The following is a 19934-nucleotide window of genomic DNA, read 5'->3' as shown; positions in this document are numbered from 1 at the left end:
AGGACCACACCAAGACACATCATAATTAAAATACCAAAGGTGAAAGATAAAAGAGAGAATCTTAAAAGCAGCAAGAGGAAAGCGGAGAGTTACCTACAAAGGAGTGCCTATAAGACTAACAGCTGATTTCTCAAAAGAAATTTTGCAGCAAGAATGGGCTGCCAAGAAGTATTCAATGTGATGAAAAGCAAGGTCAGATAACCAATATTACTCTATGCAGTAAAGCTATCATTTAGAATGGAAGGGCAGATAAAGTGCTTCCCAGACAAGGTAAAGCTAAAGGAGTTCATCATCACCAAACCCTTATTATATGAAATGTTAAAGGGACTTATGTAAGAAAAAGAAGATCAAAACTATGAATACTAAAGTGACAACAAACTCACAACTATCAACAACTGAATCTAAATTTAATTGGGGGGGCATTGCTGGGGGAAAGTGGGTAGTGGGCAAAGGGGAGCAAAGGGGAAAATATTGGGACTACTGTAACAACATAATCAATAAAATATACCTTAAAAAAAAGAAAAAGAAAACCCTATAGACTCCACTAAAATACTACTCGATATAATAAGTGAATTTGACAAAATAGCAGGGTACAAAGTCAATATTCAGAAATCAAAGGGATTTCTGTACAACAAAAATATAATATGAGATAGAAACTAGAAAAAAATCCATTTACACTGGCAACAAGAAAAATAAAGTACCTAGGAATAAACTTAACCAAAGTGGTAAAAGACATGTACTTGGAAAACTACATAACACTGAAGAAAGAAATTGGAGGGAAGATGGCGGAGGAGTGAGGGGAGGCTGCACTCTCAGGCTCCTGAGATGCGTCTGTAGTTTGGACTAATTGCAGACAGAACATCTCAGTGAGCAGCTGGACACTGGCAGGAGTCGAGCCTTGGATTAGAGAAAAACCATCTGGGAACAACCTGTTTAGTGAGGATAGTGGAAGAAAAAGGGACAAAACAGGATTCCTAACTGGGGTGGCTGCATGAGCTGTGGCTGAAAGGACACAAAGGCTTTTTGGTGACCACAGACTTCCCTAGAGGGGAGTCAGGAGGAAAGCGGATCTCTGCCTGCTGGCAGAGACGCCGAGACGGGACTCGACCAGACAGCATTGGCGTTGGAAGACGGGAGACAGTGTTCTGCTGAGCAAGTGAAATCGTAATTTTTCCTTTGTATTTTTCTCTTGTGAACTGCGGAGAGTGGCGGAAAGTTTGGGGGTGATAGGACATTCTTGAGGAGCGCAGGCGCAGAAGTACACTCGCCCACTCCCCAACCCTCCACTTGGGTCACGGGTGCGCATAGGGAAGTGCCCTCATTCACTGGCCCAGGTGCGCAGGGCCGTGAGTCCAGGTGCCCCTCGGACACACCCCAACAGACATAAGATCAGTGCCCCAACAGGCGCAGGGAGGGCCCACTGGATAGCAGAAGACTGTGCACAGTCGCCCCGGCCAGCTCCAGTGGGCGCCAGGCCAGAGTGCCAGGGTGGAGCGCAAAGCATTTGCTCAGGCTCTGCTTGTGCCCACCCAGGCAGGTGCGGGAACGGTGGGCGGCTGCCAGAACAATGGGTGGCTGAGGCGCCGGAACAGCAGGCAGCAGCGACTCACAGGCACTCACTTCTGCTGAGCACAAGTGTTCGGGGCCCCACCCTAAGAGGGGAGAGACCAACTCCCAGAGCGCATCGCGGCAGGCCTGAGGCTAGCTCCCCGGCCACCTTGGGAAACTCCCGGAGCACTGCGCGGCAGGCCTGAGGCTAGCTCTCTGGGCCACCTTACCGGCTCACAGGCGTGCCTGCAAGGACACCTTAGCTAGCTCCAAGGGGCACCGAAGGAACGCGCTGTGCAGGGGCCCACTGCTGCAAGGAACAGGAACCTCTGACCCACCTCATTAGACCAGCTGTGGATACAGAAAAACAAGACAACACACAAAGGCTGAACTGAAATCTCCACAAAAGAATTTGAGATAAAGTGGATAGAGTGACTCTCAATCAACTAGCCAAAAGGAAGATCCTAACAAAAAGCATCTGAAATATATAACCAGACAGCATAAACGAACGACATAAAAGGTACCCCAAGAACATCAGGCTCAGGAGATCAAAGAGACTGTACCACTGAAACCCCCAGATCTCCTATAAAGAATCTCATACCACAAAGGTAGGAAGTCAAAGCAGACAAATCCAAATAACAAAAACAAACAAGAAGAATCCAACATGGTAAGACGCAGAAACAACCTCTCAATGAAAAGAAAAGAGGAATCCCCAGAAAGAGAGGTAGATGGAATAGACATAGCCCAAATGTCAGACATGGAATTCAAAACAATGGTGGTGAAGAAACTCAATATACTCGACAACCTCAAAAACAACTATGACAGCCTCCAAGGAAGTTACCAACAGCTCCAAGAAAATTACAGGGAACTTGCAGAGAACTACACCAGCATAAAAAAAGACATAGAAACTATCAACAAGAACCAGGAAGAAATGAAGAATGCAATCTCTGAACTGAAAAACACAGTAGAATCTGTCAAAAGCAGACTAAAAGAAGCAGAGGATCGTATTAGTGAGTTAGAAGATAATGTAGGAAAAAATTCTCAGATGATACAGCAAAATGAAAAAAGATTTAAAAAGTATGAAGAAGAGGTAAGGGAGTTACAGGATAGCATAAGGAAGAACAATATAGGAGTAATCGGAATTAAAGAGGGATCAGAAGAACAAGGAATACATAAACTGATAGGAGAAATAGTGACAGAAAATTTTCCCAACCTGATGAGAGAAAAAGTTACGCAAGTCCAGGAAGCACAGAGAGTTCCAATAAAGAGGCACCCCCAAAAACCGACTCCAAGGCACATCATAGTTAAAATGGCAACATTCCAAGACAGAGAGAATCCTAAAAGCAGCAAGAGAAAAACAGCAAATAACTTACAAGGGAGTACCAATAAGGATATCGACTGATTTCTCAACAGAAACACTACAAGACAGAAGGGAATGGTCAAAAACATTTCAAGCAATGAAAAACAAAGGCCTACAACCAAGAATACCCTACACAGCAAGGCTCTCATTCAAAATAGAAGGTGAAATGAGGAGTTTCTAAGACAAAGGAAGACTAAAAGAATACATCTCCACAAAACCAGCATTGCAAGAGATGCTAAAGGGAATATTCTAAGAAAAAAGAAGAGAAAAAACAAAAAGAGAGTAGAGGAACAGAGGTACAAAAGGAAATGAATAAATACAAGTCAATAATAACCTTAAATGTAAATGGATTAAACGCTGCAATTAAAAGACATAGGGTAACGGAATGGATAAGAAAACAGGACCCACATATTTGCTGTCTACAAGAAACACACCTCAAAACAGAAGATTTACATAGACTGAAAGTAAAGGGATATAAAAAAATATTCCAAGCAAACAGACTAGAAAAAAAAGCTGGGGTAGCAGTCCTCATATCAGACAAAACGGATTTCAAAGCAAGGGCAATAAAAAGAGACAAAGAAGGACATTTCATAATACTTAAAGGAACAATCCATCGAGAAGATAAAACACTGATAAACATATATGCACCCAACATAGGAGCACCCAAATACATAAAGAAAATACTAGAAGACCACCAGAAGGATATTAACAACAACACACTCATAGTAGGGAACTTCAACACTCCATTATCAACAATAGACAGATCATTGAAGCAAAGAAAAACCAAGGATATACAGGCATTGAACAACACACTAAACCACATGGACTTAACTGATATATATAGAACCTTTCACCCCAAAGAAGCAAAATATACATTTTTTTCAAAGGCAAATGGGACATTTTCAAAGATAGACCACATGATAAGACACAAAACAAGCCTCAAGAAATTCAAGAAAATTGAAATCATATCAAGCATCTTTTCAGACCACAATCCCTTGAAACTAAAAACCAACCTCAGAGAAAAAAAATCAAAGACACCCAAACTCATGGAGAATGAGTAACATGCTATTAAATAATGAATGGGTTAACAATGACATCAAAGAAGAAATCAAGAAATTTCTAGAAACTAATGACAATGAACACACAACAGCTCAAAACCTATGGGACACAGCAAAAGCACTCCTAAGAGGGAAGTTCATAGCAATACAGGCATATCTGAAAAGGATAGAAGAATCTCAAATAAAAAATCTAATCCTAAAGCTACAAGAACAAGAACAACAACAACAAACAAAGACTAGGGCAAGAAGAAGAAAGGAAATCATCAAGATCAAAGCAGAATTAAATGACATAGATACTAAACAAACAATCCAAAAAATCAACAAAACTAGGAGCTGGTTCTCTGAAAAAATATACAAAATCGACAAGCCTCTAGCCAGGATCATCAAGAAAAAAAGAGAGAAGACCCAAATAAACAAAATCAGAAATGAAAGAGGAGAAATCACGACTGATACCACAGAAATACAAACAATTGTAAGAAATTACTACAAACAACTGTATGGCAAGGAACTTGACAACCTAGAAGAAATGGACAAATTTCTAGAAACATATAACCTTCCAAAACTGAATCAAGAAGAAGTAGAAAGTCTCAACAGACCGATAAGAAAGAAGGAAATTGAAACAGAAATCAAAAATCTCCCTGCACACAAAAGCCCTGGACACGATGGCTTCACAGGCAAATTTTACAGAACATTTAGGGAAGAACTAACTCCTACCCTCCTCAAACTATTCCAGAAAATCCAAGAAGAGGGAAAAATCCCAAACTCTTTCTATGAAGCCAGTATTACTCTAATCCCAAAACCAGGTCAAGACACAACAAAGAAAGAAAAATACAGGCCAATATCGCTGATGAACATAGATGCTAAAATCCTCAATAAAATATTGGCAAACAGGATCTAGCAATACATCAAAAAGATCATACACCATGATCAAGTGGGATTCATCCCAGGGATGCAAGGATGGTTTAATATTCGCAAATCAATAAATATAATACATCACCTAAACAAAATGAAAGACAAAAATCACATGATCATATCTATAGATGCAGAAAAAGCATTTGATAAAGTACAACACCCATTTATGTTGAAAACACTCAGCAAAATGGGAATAGAGGGAGCATACCTTAACATAATTAAGGCTATATATAAGAATCCTGAAGCCAACATCATACTCAGTGGACAAAAACTGAAAGCATTCCCCCTGAAATCAGGAACAAGACAAGGCTGTCCACTCTCTCCACTTCTATTCAACATAGTGTTGGAAGTCCTAGCCACAGCAATGAGACAAGAAAAAGAAATAAAAGAAGGCATCCAAATTGGGAAAGAAAAAGTAAAACTATCACTATTTGCAGATGACATGATAGTATACCTAGAAAACACTATAAACTCCACTAAAAGACTATTCGATATAATAAGTGAATTTGGCAAAATAGCAGGGTACAAAGTAAATATACAGAAATCTAAGGCATTCTATACACCAACAATAAAATATCAGAGACAGAAGCAAAAAAGAAAATACCATTTACTATAGCAACAAGAAAAATGAAGTGCCTAGGAATAAACTTAACCAAAGAGATAAAAGACCTGTACACTGAAAATTATGTAACATTGAAGAAAGAAATTAAGGAAGATACAAATAAATGGAAGCAAATACCATATTCTTGGATGGGAAGTATCAACATCATCAAAATGACCATACTACCCAAAGTAATTTACAGATTCAGTGCAATCCCTATTAAAATACCAATGACATATTTTACTGACCTAGAACAAATACTCCAAAAATTCATATAAAACCAAAAAAGACCCCGAATAGCAAAAGCAATCTTGAAACAGAAGAACACAGCAGGAGGAATCATGATACCAGACATCAAACAATACTACAAAGCCACTGTGATCAAAACAGTCTGGTACTGGCATAAGAACAGACATATAGATCAGTGGAACAGAATAGAGAGCCCAGAAATAAACCCAGGCCTCTATGGTCAACTAATATTTGATAAAGGAGGAAGGAACATAAAATGGAGTGAGAAGAGCCTCTTTAACAAATGGTCTGGGAGAACTGGACAGGGATGTGCAAAAAAATGAAACTAGACCACCAACTTACACCACACATGAGAATAAACTCAAGACGGATTAAAGAACCCTACTACACTGTTGGTGGGAATGCAGACTAGTGCAGCCACTATGGAAAACAGTATGGAATTACCTCAAAAAACTAAAAATGGAACTGCCTTTTGAACCAGCAATCCCACTGCTAGGATTATACCCGAAAAACCCTAAAACCCTAATTCAAAAAAACTTATGCATCCCTATGTTCATAGCAGCCCTGTTTAAAATAGCTAAGTGCTGGAAACAGCCTAAGTGCCCATCTGTAGATGAGTGGATCAAAAAACTGTAGTACATTTACACAATGGAATACTATGTAGCAGAAAGAAAGAAGGAACTCCTGCCATTTGTGACAACATGGATGGAACTAGAGAGAATTGTGCTTAGTGAAGAAAGCAAAATATCATATGATACCACCTAATACAGGAAACTAAAGAGCAACACAAACAAACGAACTAAATAGGACAAAGACTAGAATAGTAGTCAGTAGGGTGGAGGGGGGAGGGAGAGAAGGGGGATAAGTAAGGGAAGGGTCTAATCAAGGAACGTGTATAAATGACTCATGGGCATGGACAACGGGGAGGGATATGATTGTGGGAGAAGGAATGGGCTGGGTGGGGGGAGCAATGGGGGAAAAATGGGACAACTGTAATTGAAAAAACAAAAAATAAAAGAAAGAAAAAAAAACACTGAAGAAAGAAATTAAGGAAGATACAAATAAATGGAAGCATATACAATGTTTGTGGTTGGGAAGAATCAACATCATTAAAATGTCGATACTACCCAAAGCAATTTACAATAGTTTCTCTCTAAATTCTGGTTCACTTATCGTGGCCTCACTGTTTCACAGGAGTTTTTAAAATATTATATTTAATTATTTATCGCGTATTTTTTGCTATATCGCGGGATTTTGCAGTATTGCATACATATGTTGTTAGTTACATAGGTTTAAGAGTGTAGAATATGTTTAAGAACATAAGTAGTGTTTATAAAAGTGGGGAAAAGGTTAATAAGAGAATGAGAAAGGTTAATAAGGGACTGGGTACAGTTTATAAGTGCGTGGGAAGGGTTTATAAAGCCTTAAAATATATAAATACTAAAATAAATGTAAGGTTCCTACTTAGCGGATTTTCACCTATCACGGGCGAGGGGAGAGGGGGAGATGTCTAGAAGGTAATATCCGCAATAAGTGAGGGAATACTGTATAGATTCAACGCAATCCCTATTAAAATACCAGTGACATAATTCACAAACATAGAACAAATACTTCAAAAATTTATATAGAACCAAAAAGACCTCAAATAGACACAGCAATCTTGAGACAGAAGAACACTGTAGGAGAAATCACAATACCTGACATGAAACTATACTACAAAACCACTGTAATCAAAACAGCCTGGTACTGGCATAAGAACAGACATATAGATCAATGGAACAAAAGAGAGAGCCCAGAAATAAACCCAGGTCTATATGGTCAAATAATATTTGACAAAGAGGGAAGAAACATAAAATGGAGTAAGAAGAGCCTCTTCAACAAATGGTGTTGGGAGAACTGGACAGGGATGTGCAAAAAAATGAAACTAAACCACCAACTTACACCATACACCAGAATAAACTCAGGACAGATCAAAGTCTTAAATGTAAGCCATGACACCATAAAGTCCTAGAGGAAAACATAAGCAGGAAAATTTCAGATATCCCACATAGCAATATTTTCACCAATATATCTCCTAAGGCAAGGGAAATAAAGGAAAGAATAAACAAACGGAACTACATCAAACTAGAGTTTCTGCTCAGCAAAAGAAAACATCAGCAAAATGAAAAGAAAACCAACTGTATGAGAAAAAATATTTGCCAATGCTACATCAGACAAGAGATTGATCTCTAAAGTATAAAAGGAACTTACAAGTCTCAACACCAAGAAGACAGACAGCCCAATCAAAAAATGGGCAAAGGAACTGAACAAACACTTCTCCAAGGATATACAGAGAGTTCATAGGCATATGAAGTAATGCTCAACATCACTAGCCATCAGAGAGATGCAAATAAAAACCACAATGAGATACCACTTTACACCAGTCTGAAAGGCCATCATCAACAAATCAACAAACAAGTGCTGATGAGGATGTGGAGAAACAGGAATCCTAGTGCACTATTGATGGGAATGCAGACTGGTACAGCCACTATGGAAAACAGTATGGAATTTCCTAAAAAAGAAAACTAAAAATGGAACTGCCTTTTTAACCAGCAATTCCACTGCTAGGATTATACCTGAAGAATCCTGAAATCCCAATTCAGAAGAACATATGCAACCCTATGTTCATAGCAGCGCTATTTACAATAGCCAAGTGCTGGCAACAGCCTAAGTGCCATCTGTAGATGAGTGGATCAAAAAACTGTGGTACATTTAAACCATGGAATGCCATCCAACAAAAAGAAAGAAGGAACTCCTGCCATTTGCGACAACATTTATGGAACTAGGGATAATTATGCTTAGCGAAATAAGCCAGGCAATGAAAGAAAAATACCATATGATATCACCTAATACAGGAGAGTAATGAAGAACAAAAACAAATGAACAAAATGGAACCAGAGACATTAAACAAGGAACAGAGTAACAGTTATCACGGGGGCAGGGGGTGGTAAGTAGGGGAAGGGTTTAGTAAAGGAACTAATATAAATAACTCATGGACATAGACAACGGGGTGGGGATTGACTGTGGGAGAAGGGGTGTGCTGGATGAGGGGGGAGCAATGGGGGAAAATGGGACAACTGTAATAGAAAAACAATAAAAATACATTTAAAAAATAAAAATAAATAAATAAAAACATTTTAAAAAGTAAATAAACACTCAACCAGTACAGAGTGAGGAAACAAAAATTGAAAAAAATAAGGAGAGGCTTAGGAACCTCTGGGACAACTTTAAACATGCCAACATCTGGATCATAGGAGTGCCAGAAGGAGAATAGAAAGAGCAAGAAATTGAAAGCTTACGTGAAAAAATGATGAAGGAAAACATCACAAATTTGGTGAAGGAAATAGACATACAAGTCCAGAAAGCACAGAGAGTCCCAAACAAGCTAACCCCAAAGAGGACCACACCAAGACACATCATGATTAAAATGCCAAAGGTGAAAGATAAAAGAGAGAATCTGAAAAGCAGCAAGAGAAATGTAGAGAGTTACCTACAAAGGGGTGCCTATAAGACTATCAGCTGATTTCTCAAAAGAAACTTTGCAGCAAGAATGGGCTGCCAAGAAGTATTCAGTGTGATGAAAAGCAAGGACCTACAACCAAGATTACTCTATCCAGAAAAGCCATCATTTAGAATGGAAGGGCAGGTAAAGTGCTTCCCAGACAAGGTAAAACTAAAGGAGTTCATCATCACCAAGCCCTTATTATATGAAATGTTCAAGGGATTTATTTAAGAAAAACATCAAAACTATGACAACAAACTCGCAACTATCAACAACTGAATCTAAATTTAAAAACAAAATCCAACTAAGCAAACTAGAATAGGACAGAATCATAGGTATGGGGATCATCTGGAGGGTTATCAGCTGGGAGGGGGAAGGGGAAGAAATGGGGAAATGATGCAGGGATTAAGAAGCATAATCGGTTGGTACAAAATAGACTGTGTAACGTTAAGAATGATAGAGAAAAGGGTGAAGCCAAAGAACTTATATGCACAAACCATGAATATGAACTAAGTGGGGTGGGATTGATGGAGGGGAGGGGAGTACTGGGCAGGTGGGAGCAAAGGGGGAAAATATTGGGACTACTGTAACAACATAATCAATAAAATATACTTAAAAAATAAAAAAACAGGAAGAAAAGGAAATTGCAATTTTTTTTTTTTTTTGAGATATAAATTCTTACAGGGAAACCATGTGCAACAGAGAGCTCCACCTGTGACCCTTACCGGGATCCCTCAAGCTGGACTATGCTCTGCCCAAAGCTCCTTGCGTTCTCTTGAAAGATCACCGCGTTTTCAGTGTCCAAGTTGAATCCATGGCATAACGCCAAAGCTGGAGGGAAATCAAAGGGGTGAGTGTCAGGAGATAAGGACATATTTAAGAAAGCAGTTCGTCCTCCTGCATCATGCATCATCCAGCCAGGATTCATCCTAAACCAGCATGGAGATGTCTGCCTCCCAGATCCACCTCTGATAGCTGGGAACAGAGGTCAGCACACTTCTTCTATAAAGGGCCAGACAGTAAATATTTTAGGTTTTGTGGGACAATCAGCAAACAGAGTACATTATGTAGGCACATATATAACAAGAGAGCAGATGCATTTCCACAAATTTTTCATTAAGGAAATCAAGATGTAATAATTGAGTACACTTTTTAAATACAAGTTTGTAATGACACAAATGAAATTCTTGGGGGAATAACATTTCACTTCATTGGGACTCAAAATTAGTGTTCCCAATCATGAATCTATTTCAAATGCTCATCTGCAACCTAAGGCTCACAGAATACACAAAAGTTTGTGGTGGAACCCTTGCCTTATGCCAATAGGCCATAGTTTGTTGACCCCTGGCCTAAGACCACCAATGTGGGGTGCTTCCATCTCCTCTTTGAGCTCCACCCTATGTTCTTACCCTGCTGATTTGCCTAATACCCAAGTTCCTAAAGCCTCTCAGTTAGGCAACTTCCTTCCTATGAGATTCTCAAGCATTTCTTTCCCTTCTTTGGCTCATTTACCACAAAACAAGGGCATAAAAGGAAACAAACTGAAATTATTTGATCCATCTGTCATTCAACAAATGCTTATACCTGGGTCCTTGAAAAGTAGAACGGGAGGTAAAGTGGGAGGGTGCACCCTTTAGCATGTCATTTCAGCTTTCTAGGTCTCAGTTTCCTCATCTGTGAAGTGAAGGGGCAGCCAACCCCCACACACACACACACCTTGCATAGTCTATAAATTTAGTCACTCATCCAAACTTCTCTGGTAACCTGAATTTGTTCTAGCTCTACTTTCTGCTTCTTCACGAATCTTATTCTTCCCCAAATACCCTTTGTGTCTCCCAAATCTAACTCCAGATATTTTACATCCCTTTTCCCTACTCACAGACTCAAAATTTTCCCTCCTCCTCGTCCTAAGATCCAACCCCCTACCCACCCCAGGTTCTGGTGCACCTGTTAGCAGAAGGATTCTGTGAGCCATGGCTGGAGGCAGGAAGAACCCCATGGCTGCATGCACCACCAACGCCAGGAAAGACTTGAAAAGAGAAGTAATAGGAGCAGAAATATGTTAAGAGACTCAAAGGAAGAGGGTGTGGCTGAGTAAGCACATGGCCTTGCTTGACCTTCCTCCTGGGGCTGCACACAGCCTGTGCTCCCTCCCTACACAGCTTCCTAGCCCAAACCAGAGAAAGCACTGTTTCAAAGGTGTTGTTTGCTTGCCCACCTGCTTCTGGGTTAGCTAAAGCATTATGAAAAGCAAGATGAATAGGCTTAGGGCCTGCCTCCTGGAATGTGTGTTCTAAACATTAATACAGGCCATGTAAGTGTGGGAGGTCACCCCTCTGTGTCTCCCTGAAAGCACACTTTGCAAAATGTCTTTCCCTCCTGCCCAAGGAAACAAGAGTGCCCGTCAACCAGACTTTTCCTCCACTGTAGCCATCAATAAGGACAACTCAGATACAGAGAGACCTAGTGCTTTATATATATATACATATGCTTTATTGATTATGCTGTTACAGTTGTCCCAATTTCTTTTCCCTTTGTTCCACTTCACCCAGTGACATCCCTCCCGCCAGTGCCCCCCCAACCTTAGTCCATGCCCGTTGGTTGGGCATATAGTTCTTCTCAACATCTTCCTATCTGCTCCACTCCCTCCTACTATGCTTCTTAAATCCTGTACCATCTCCTTTCCTTTCCCCCTTCCCCCTCCCGGCTGACCTCCCCCCAAAATGTTCCCCATACTTATAATTCTTTTCCCTTTCTCATTGCCTACTTAGTTTGCCTTTGTTTTGGTTCCCTAGTTTCTATTGTTGGTTGTTGTGATACAGTTTTCATTTTAATGTTCATAGTTTTGATCCTCTTTCTCCTAAACATGTCCTTTTAACATTTCATATAACAGTGGTTTGGATCTGATGAACTCCTTCAGTTTTAGTTTGTTCTGGAAGCACTTTCTCTGCCCTTCTATTCTGAATGACAGCTTCACTTGATAGAGTAATGTGGTGGTAGGATTTTGCTTTTCATTACTTTGAATATTTCTTGCCAGTCCCTTCTTGCCTGCAGAGTTTCTTTTGAAAAATCAGCTGATAGTCTAATTGGGACCCCTTTGTATGTAATTTTCTTCTTCTCTCTTGCTGCTTTTAAGATTCTCTTTATCCTTAATTTTTGACGTTTTGATTATAATGTGTCTTGGTGTGGTTCTCCCTGGGTCCAGTTTTTTTGGAATTTTCTGGGCTTCTTGGACCTGTAAGTCTATTTCCTTCCCCAAGTTCAGGAAGTTCTGCTTCATTATTTGTTACATAATTTTTCAATTTCTAGTTCTTCTTCTTCACCTTCCGGCAACCCTATGATTCGGATGTTGACCCGCTTATAGCTGTCTGATAAGTTCCTGAGCCTCTCCTCGTTTTCCTCACTTCTCATTTCCTCTTTCTGCACTGGTTGACTGTTTGTTCCTTCCCTATGTTCCGATTTGTTGATTTGATCCCTGGTTTTCTTTCTCTCACCTCTAGTTTTGAATGTATTTCTGTTCATTTCAGCAGGACTAGCCTTCATTCCTTCCCCATCTCGTTTAAGACCTGCTGTTAGGTCTGGAAGCATTTTTATAACCAAAGTTCTGAACTGAGCCTCAGAAAGATTTTCTATCTGCTGCTTTGTTAAATTAGCTATTTGCTGCCTGGTCAGCTACGTCACCGGATCTCTATCATGATCTATGCCATCCCGACCGTTTTGTGTTTACCTTTGCTTCCTGGGCAGGGCTGCCACACCTCCTATGCTATAGGGGGCTGAGCCCCGTGCACTCGTCACAACCAGGCAACCCATCTCACCACGCTGTGGCGTTTTCTGCAGGGGTGGAGGTCCAAGATGGATTCCTGCCATTCATTCTCCACTGAAAGACTGGAAGCCTCCTCCTCCATCATCACCCCCTCCAGGCCTCACAGTCCAAGGCAATGGAGGTCTGTCTTCCCCAGCTTTGGAATCGAAAGATGACAGGTCTGGTCTGCAGCAGGGGTGCTCCCCAAGCGTTTCTCACCTCCCCTTAAATACAGCTACCTGTACTTACTGTTGTCCTGCCACCATCACTGCTGCTGCCACGAACAGCACAGCTTGTCCTCTCCTCCCTGACTTCGCCCCTCCTACCTGTCTGAATGAGCACCACTTCTTTATAACTTCATACGTCGGACTTCCATTTATTTTCTGGAACTTCTGGTTACTTCTGGTTTTGCAGTAGTTGTATTTCTTCTTAGTTGTGGAGGGAGATGGAGCATGTCAGTCTAGGCCTCCATCTTGGCCAGAAGTCTCCTGTGTTTGTTTGCTTCGTATCCCAAGCAGAACTGTCACTCCTATTACGTTGTAAGGGGCGGAGCCTTAGGTATTCATCAGTAATGGACGACCTGTTTCACCACGTTGTGGCACTGTATGTGGGGGTGGGGTCTGAAAAGGAACAATGCCGCTTGCCTAGCACTCGCCCTTTTCCAGGCACTTCTCCCACTTCTGCACCGGACTGGTACCCCTCTAGCTGCTGCCCTGGCCGTGGTTCCCAGAGTGGGTGGGTCTGCCAACATTCTAGGTCTGTGGGGGCCCTTCAGATAAGCGGACTCTGCTCAGAGACCGGCAGTTTCTGCCTCCATACCAACCCCCACTGGTTTGCACAGTCAAAAGCAATGAGGCTTGATTTTCCCCGGTGCTGGGACCGTGAGCTGCCGGGTCTCGTGAGGAGCTGGGAATGCTCCCCAGGTGTCCCTCTTGACTTTTTAAAACATATAACTGTGCTTTCCGCTGGCCTGCTGCTGTTGCCGTGGCTGCCACCACCCCACTGGGTCCTCTCCGCCCAGCTCCGCCCCTCCTACCTGTCTCGATGAGTATTTCTTCTTTATATCTTTGTTTGCTGGGTTTCCATGCACTTTGATTTTCTGGAACCTCTAGTTGTTTCTAGTTTTTAGGTAGTTGTATTCCTTCTTAGTTGTGGAAGGAGACACAGCATGTCTGTCTGAGACCTAGTGCTTTCTGAATATTATTTTGTTCTGTTTTTTTTTTAAGCCTCAAACCCTTTGCCCAGGAATTTTCATTTCCAAGAATTTATCCTAAGAAATAGCTGATAAGTACAAAGATGCATGTATAAGCTTGTGCGTTACAGCATTGTTCTTAATAGTGCAACACTAGAACAGCCTAAATATCCAACAACAAAGGAATAATTTAATGATGTCTTAGTCTGTGATATATCTTTACATTCCATATAGTCTCTTCTACATTTGTTTTAAAGACACAGGAGTGCCCTGTCCAGGTAGCTCAGTTGGATGGAGCATCATCCTTTGCACCAAAAGTGTGAGAATTCAATACCTGGTCAGGGCACATAACTAGGTTTTGGGTTTAACCTTCTTGTCAGGGCACATATGGGAGGCAGCCGACCGATGTTTCTCTCTCTCTCTCTCTCTCTCTCTCTATCTCCTCCCTTCCTCTCTGAAATCAGTGAACATAGCCTCCCACAGGTGAGAATTAAAAATAATACTTTTTTTTAAAAGACACAGGGGAGATCCAAGATGGCGGAGGAGTAAATGGAAGCTACACTAACCTCCTCCCAGGACCAGTCTGGGTTTACAACTTAATTTTGGAGAAATCATCTGGAACAACCAACGAACACTAGCTGGAAAGAAGTCTTATAACCACGGAGAGACAGAAAAGGCCGCTACATCACAACGTGACCGGTAGGGAGTGCGGAGACGCGGAAGGGCTGGCTGGGCTCACATGGGTGGCAGCTGAAGGGACTGAGAAACAGCTCAGCAGCCGGGGATTCCCCCTGAGAAGGGCAGGGTCTAAACCCCCAGCTGGGCTTCCCAGTCTACAGCAACAGAGTGGAAAGTAAAACAGTATCAGCTGTGAAAAGCGAAAAGCCACAGGGTTTCTTGCTAGCCGGAGAGAAACAGCAGGAGAAAAAGAGCTCTTAAGTGGATCACATACGAAAATATTTTGGCCACCACTTACCCTGGGCTCAAGCAGAGGGAAGGCAGAGAGGACTGGAGACACTTGGGGAGAGTTTGGCACGGTGGCTTTGAGGGAAGAACTGGAGGAGCAGCCGACTGGGTCCCAGTGCTGACTCATCCCCAGTACTGCGGGTAGACCATTCCCCTCCAAGTGGCGTCAGCCTGAGGGGAAGCAAAAGCCCTGCCGACGGGAATTAAGCTGCCACACCCACAGTCCTTAAGCCTGACAGCTAATCACAGATTGAGCAGATTAACAATCAAAGAAGACAGACAACAGCAGTAGATCCCTGGAAGTCTCCAACAGGCTGCCTAGGGCCAGACTGGTACATGATCTGACGCCACCAGAGGCAGATCCAGGAAGTGCAGATCATTCTAGGAAGCACCAACAAACAATAAGAGTCAAAAAAATGGGGAGACAGAGAAACAACCTCCCATCAAAAGGAAAGGTAGAATCCCCAGAAAGAGTGCTAAATGAAATAGAGGGGAGCGAACTATCAGATATGGAATTCAAAACATGGATTATGGAGAAGCTGAATGAGCTCAGCGGAAACTTCAAAGAACTCCAGAAAAACTACAAGGAACTCACAGAAAATTACGTGAGCATGAAAAAGGACATAGAAGCTATCAATAAGAGCCAGGAGGAAATGAAGAATACGATCTCTGAATTGAAGAACACAGTAGAAGGAATTAAAAGCAGGCTAGAGGAAGCAGAAGATCGGATCAGCGAGCTGGAGGACAACCTACACAAAAACTCCCAGACAATGCAACAAAATGAAAAAAGACTGAACAAGACTGAAGAGGTTCTAAGACAGCTGCAGGACAACATGAAACGTAATAATATCCGTATCATAGGAATTCCAGAAGGAGAAGAAGAAGAGCAAGGGATAGAAAACCTCTTTGAAAAACTAATGACAGAAAACTTCCCTAACATGACGAGAGAAAGAGTCACGCAAGTCCAGGAAGCACAGAGGGTCCCAATGAAGATGAACCCCAACAGGCCCACCTCAAGACACATCATAATTAAAATGGCAACATTCAAAGACAAAGAGAGGATCCTAAAAGCAGCAAGAGAAAAACAACTAATAACATACAAGGGTACTCCAATAAGGCTATCATCAGATTTCTCAGCAGAAACACTACAAGCCAGAAGGGAATGGCAAAAAATATTCCAAGCAATGAAAAACAAAGGTCTACAACCTAGAATACTATACCCAGCAAAACTCTCATTCAAAATGGAGGGTGAAATAAGGAGCTTCCAAGACAAAAGAAGGCTAAAAGAATACATCTCCACCAAACCAGCAATGCAAGAGATGCTAAAGGGTCTGCTCTAAGAAGATAAAGAAACAGAGAGAGACAGAGAAGAACACAAGTACAAAGGGGAAAAATGACAGTGAATAAGTACTTATCGGTAATAACCTTAAATGTAAATGCATTAAATGCTCCAATTAAAAGACATAGGGTAGCTGAATGGATTAGAAAGAATGACCCACATATATGCTGTCTACAAGAGACCCACCTTAGAACAAAAGATCTACACAGACTGAAAGTAAAGGGATGGAAAAAAGTATTTCAAGCAAATGGGCATGGGAATGACTGGGAATGACTTTCAAAGGTAATAAAAGCCCGCGAAATAAAAGGCCTGCTGCCATGGTTGGTTGTGCGGTCCACAGCAATCTCTCCAGGGAAAGAATGAAGGTTGTTTTCCTGAAAGATGGCTAGAAGGGACCTTAAGGCACAATGGAAAACCATAAAGACTTGGAAAGGACAGGTGTGTACAGGCAAGGATGAATGCCAGGTATGTGGCCCAGCTTCTGTGCCCTGAAGAGCAGACTGAGGGCCACCCTAAATGTTCCTTGGGTAAGTTCCAGCAAAACAGAACTAAAGATCATAAGTGATCATTTGCTGCTCTTGTTATGTTTATGCAAACGAACAGGATAAATTAAAAATGGACTTAATGTAGCCCCTTTAAAGACAAGGAGAGTAATCTTAGGGAGAAAAATCATTATTCAAGGAAAATCACAATGATCAGTGGCAGACTGTAAAGTAGGGCAGCTAACCGTCTTAAAAGTTTCTTCTCACTTAAAAAATGGTTTCACTTGAAAATTAAACCATATCTGTGATATCACCAAAGAGATTCAAGTTGCAGGCAAGTAGAATGTCAAGTGCCTTGCAACTGGATGTCTTCCCAATAAGACAGTCTTACAGATTTAGAGACTTGTTTGTTGGCTATGTTACATAAATTAACATGTGTTTTCTGTTTTCAAAGGGCATAAGCCTATGACCGCATTACCTGAGTGATTGTCTGTACGCAAAAGGCTCACTTAATCCTCTCTGCAGCGCTGCCTCCTGAGACTCAACGGTTTGGCTGAACTAAATGGCTGGGTTGATGAAGAATAGGGTGGTCTGTGGGCTTCACTTTAAAACTGAATTCTCTTTTCTATCCTAATGGCTTGGACAGAAAGGGCCCAGAGGTCTGAGAAGGGGGAAACATAAACTATTTCCCTCAGCCCAAACTAAATATAATGGGCAAAAGGGTTTTGGACAGGCGAGATGTGCCTAGCACACCTTCCTCCAAAGAAGCCCCCCCACCTTTTTTTTTCTCCTAATGTGGAACATTGAAAAATTAATCCCTGCCTTTTGTCACCTAGTAGTTATGGATTGAATGATGCTTTTTAACCCTTTTTGCCAAATCTGTTCCCCCAGAACACAACAAGGATGCCAACCTGCTAAACCAAGCACGCCGTTGTCCGGAGACAGCCAACTGACCTGGAGTCTGCACAATCCTTCCCCATGTGGGAAGGCCACCCTCCCCTCCACACCCCCACTATTATTAGGGATTTCTGGACCCAAGGGTAGGTAGGACGACGACCATGTCCAGCTTGAAGCAGCTAGAGGAGCTTGAGACCTTCGCCCATTGTCCTTTACAAGATTACAAAGGGTCTTAATATCTGAGAGGGAGGGATAGTTATTTTTTACGAACCATGGGTACGGACTTGGGGGGGGATGCTGGGGGAGGGAGATACTGGGTGGAGGGGAGTAAAGGGGAAAAAATTGGAACTACTGTAACAACATAATCAATAAAATATACTTTAAAAAAAAAAAAAAGACACAGGAACATACTTTCATAAAATATATAGAACACCAAACCATACTTTGTATGTGACTGCTAATGTATTTCCCCAAGCCAATTATTTTTTTATTCTAACACATTTTCTCTTGCCCCTGGTTCTGTTTTACTTTTTTAAGATTTTATTTTTAGAGAGAGGGAAAGGGAGGGGAAAAGAGAAGGAGAAAAACATCAATGTGAGAGTGAAACATCAATTGGCTGCCTCCCACACATACCCTGACCAGGAATCAATTCAGCAAACTTTATCTTTGCAGGATGATGCCCAACCAAGTGAGCCACACTGGTCAGGGCTAGTTCTACTTTCTTAATAACCAAAGCAACTACATGTTTGCTCTCTGAAAAACATCATTAAAATTTTGTACATTTAAAAAAATTATCTGTTTAAAAATATGCATGTGTGGGGAAACCAAAATGTTAATAGTGGTTATTTCTGGATGGTAGGATTCTGGGTGTGTTCCAATCACCTACTGTTGCATAGCAAACCACTCCAAATCTTAACAACTTGAAAAAGCAACTATTATTGTCTCATGGTCCTGTGGGCTGTCTGACCTCTGCAGTTCCCACTAAAAGATTTCACATGGTTGCAGTCAGTTAGAGATGGGCTGGAGTCATCCAAGGGTTAGTTGGGCTGGACTTTCAAAATGAATCACTTGCACTGCCAGTAGCTGGTGCTGGGTGCAGATGGGGAGCTCAGTTGGGGCTGTCAACTGGAGTACCTACATATGACTTCTTTATGTGTCTTGGGTTTCTCACAGGATAGTGGTTAGATTTTAAGAGCAAGTGTTCCAAGAAACAAGAATTGAAAGTTTCCATTCTCTTAATGTTCTAATTTGGAAACTATTGCAAAAGCACTTTCACCATATTCAATTGGTCAAAAAGTCACAGAACTCATCCACATTCAAAGAGAGAGGACATTGTTGATACCATGTATCAGTGGGAGGTGTGTCAAAGAATTTGTGTTCCATTTTAATCTGCTACAGGATTATTTTAGTTTTCTTCTATATATCTTTTGTATTTAAAACTATTATACAAAAATATGAATGATGTTTGTGATCAAAAAGAAAGAAAAACACAGTAAGTAGTTTAAAACAAAGTACCTGTACTTGTTAGCAGGAAAAGAGGTGAGGAAAAAGGAATAAGGCTTCCATCCCAGGATGAGAGTGTACCAACCAGGGTGTGGGGGAGCAGTTTAATGGATAAGCTGGGATTTTTTTTTGGTAAAAGCTTTTACACTCTGATTGTTATGTAACAAAAGTGGGGTTTGGCTGCCCATTGCCAGCCATAGACAAATTTTGGAAGCAGAGATATGGTGAGAAAAGGAAAGAGGCCTTTTATTCAGAAGCTGCACAATCTGGGAGGATAAGCAGGCTCCTGCCTCCGAGCCCATCCCCTCCAGAAAATCCAGAGAAAATCCCACCACCCTCTGTCAAACCAGTCCCAGGTTGCCTCCAGAGCTCATTCTCCCATTCAAAAGACTGTCCTTTGAGACTTGTAAGTGGCCACTGAGTCGTCCTCCAAGCAGCTCAGCTTCTCTCCTGCCACTGTCAAACCACAGGCTCCCTCCTTTTC

The 19934-nt window shown here is 41.5% G+C and overlaps 1 protein-coding gene across 1 annotated transcript in view; it reads right to left on the bottom strand.

Moving 5' to 3' along the window:
• Positions 1-11286, bottom strand: part of ITGAM (integrin subunit alpha M) — a 79277-nt gene extending 67991 nt beyond the window's left edge. The window contains exons 1-2 of the mRNA XM_090277681.1: positions 11217-11286; positions 9995-10100 (exon numbers count right to left, since the gene is read on the bottom strand). Of these exons, the coding sequence (XP_090133807.1) occupies positions 9995-10100; positions 11217-11268 (158 nt within the window). The 5' untranslated portion in view covers positions 11269-11286. The remainder of the gene's footprint in view (positions 1-9994; positions 10101-11216) is intronic.
• Positions 11287-19934: the final 8648 nt, after the last annotated feature.

This window comes from Furipterus horrens, unplaced genomic scaffold (assembly GCF_987537825.1).
Source record: "Furipterus horrens unplaced genomic scaffold, mFurHor1.1.pri manual_scaffold_5, whole genome shotgun sequence".
Lineage (NCBI taxonomy): Eukaryota > Metazoa > Chordata > Mammalia > Chiroptera > Furipteridae > Furipterus > Furipterus horrens.
This window is presented reverse-complemented; position numbering and strand designations above follow the sequence as displayed.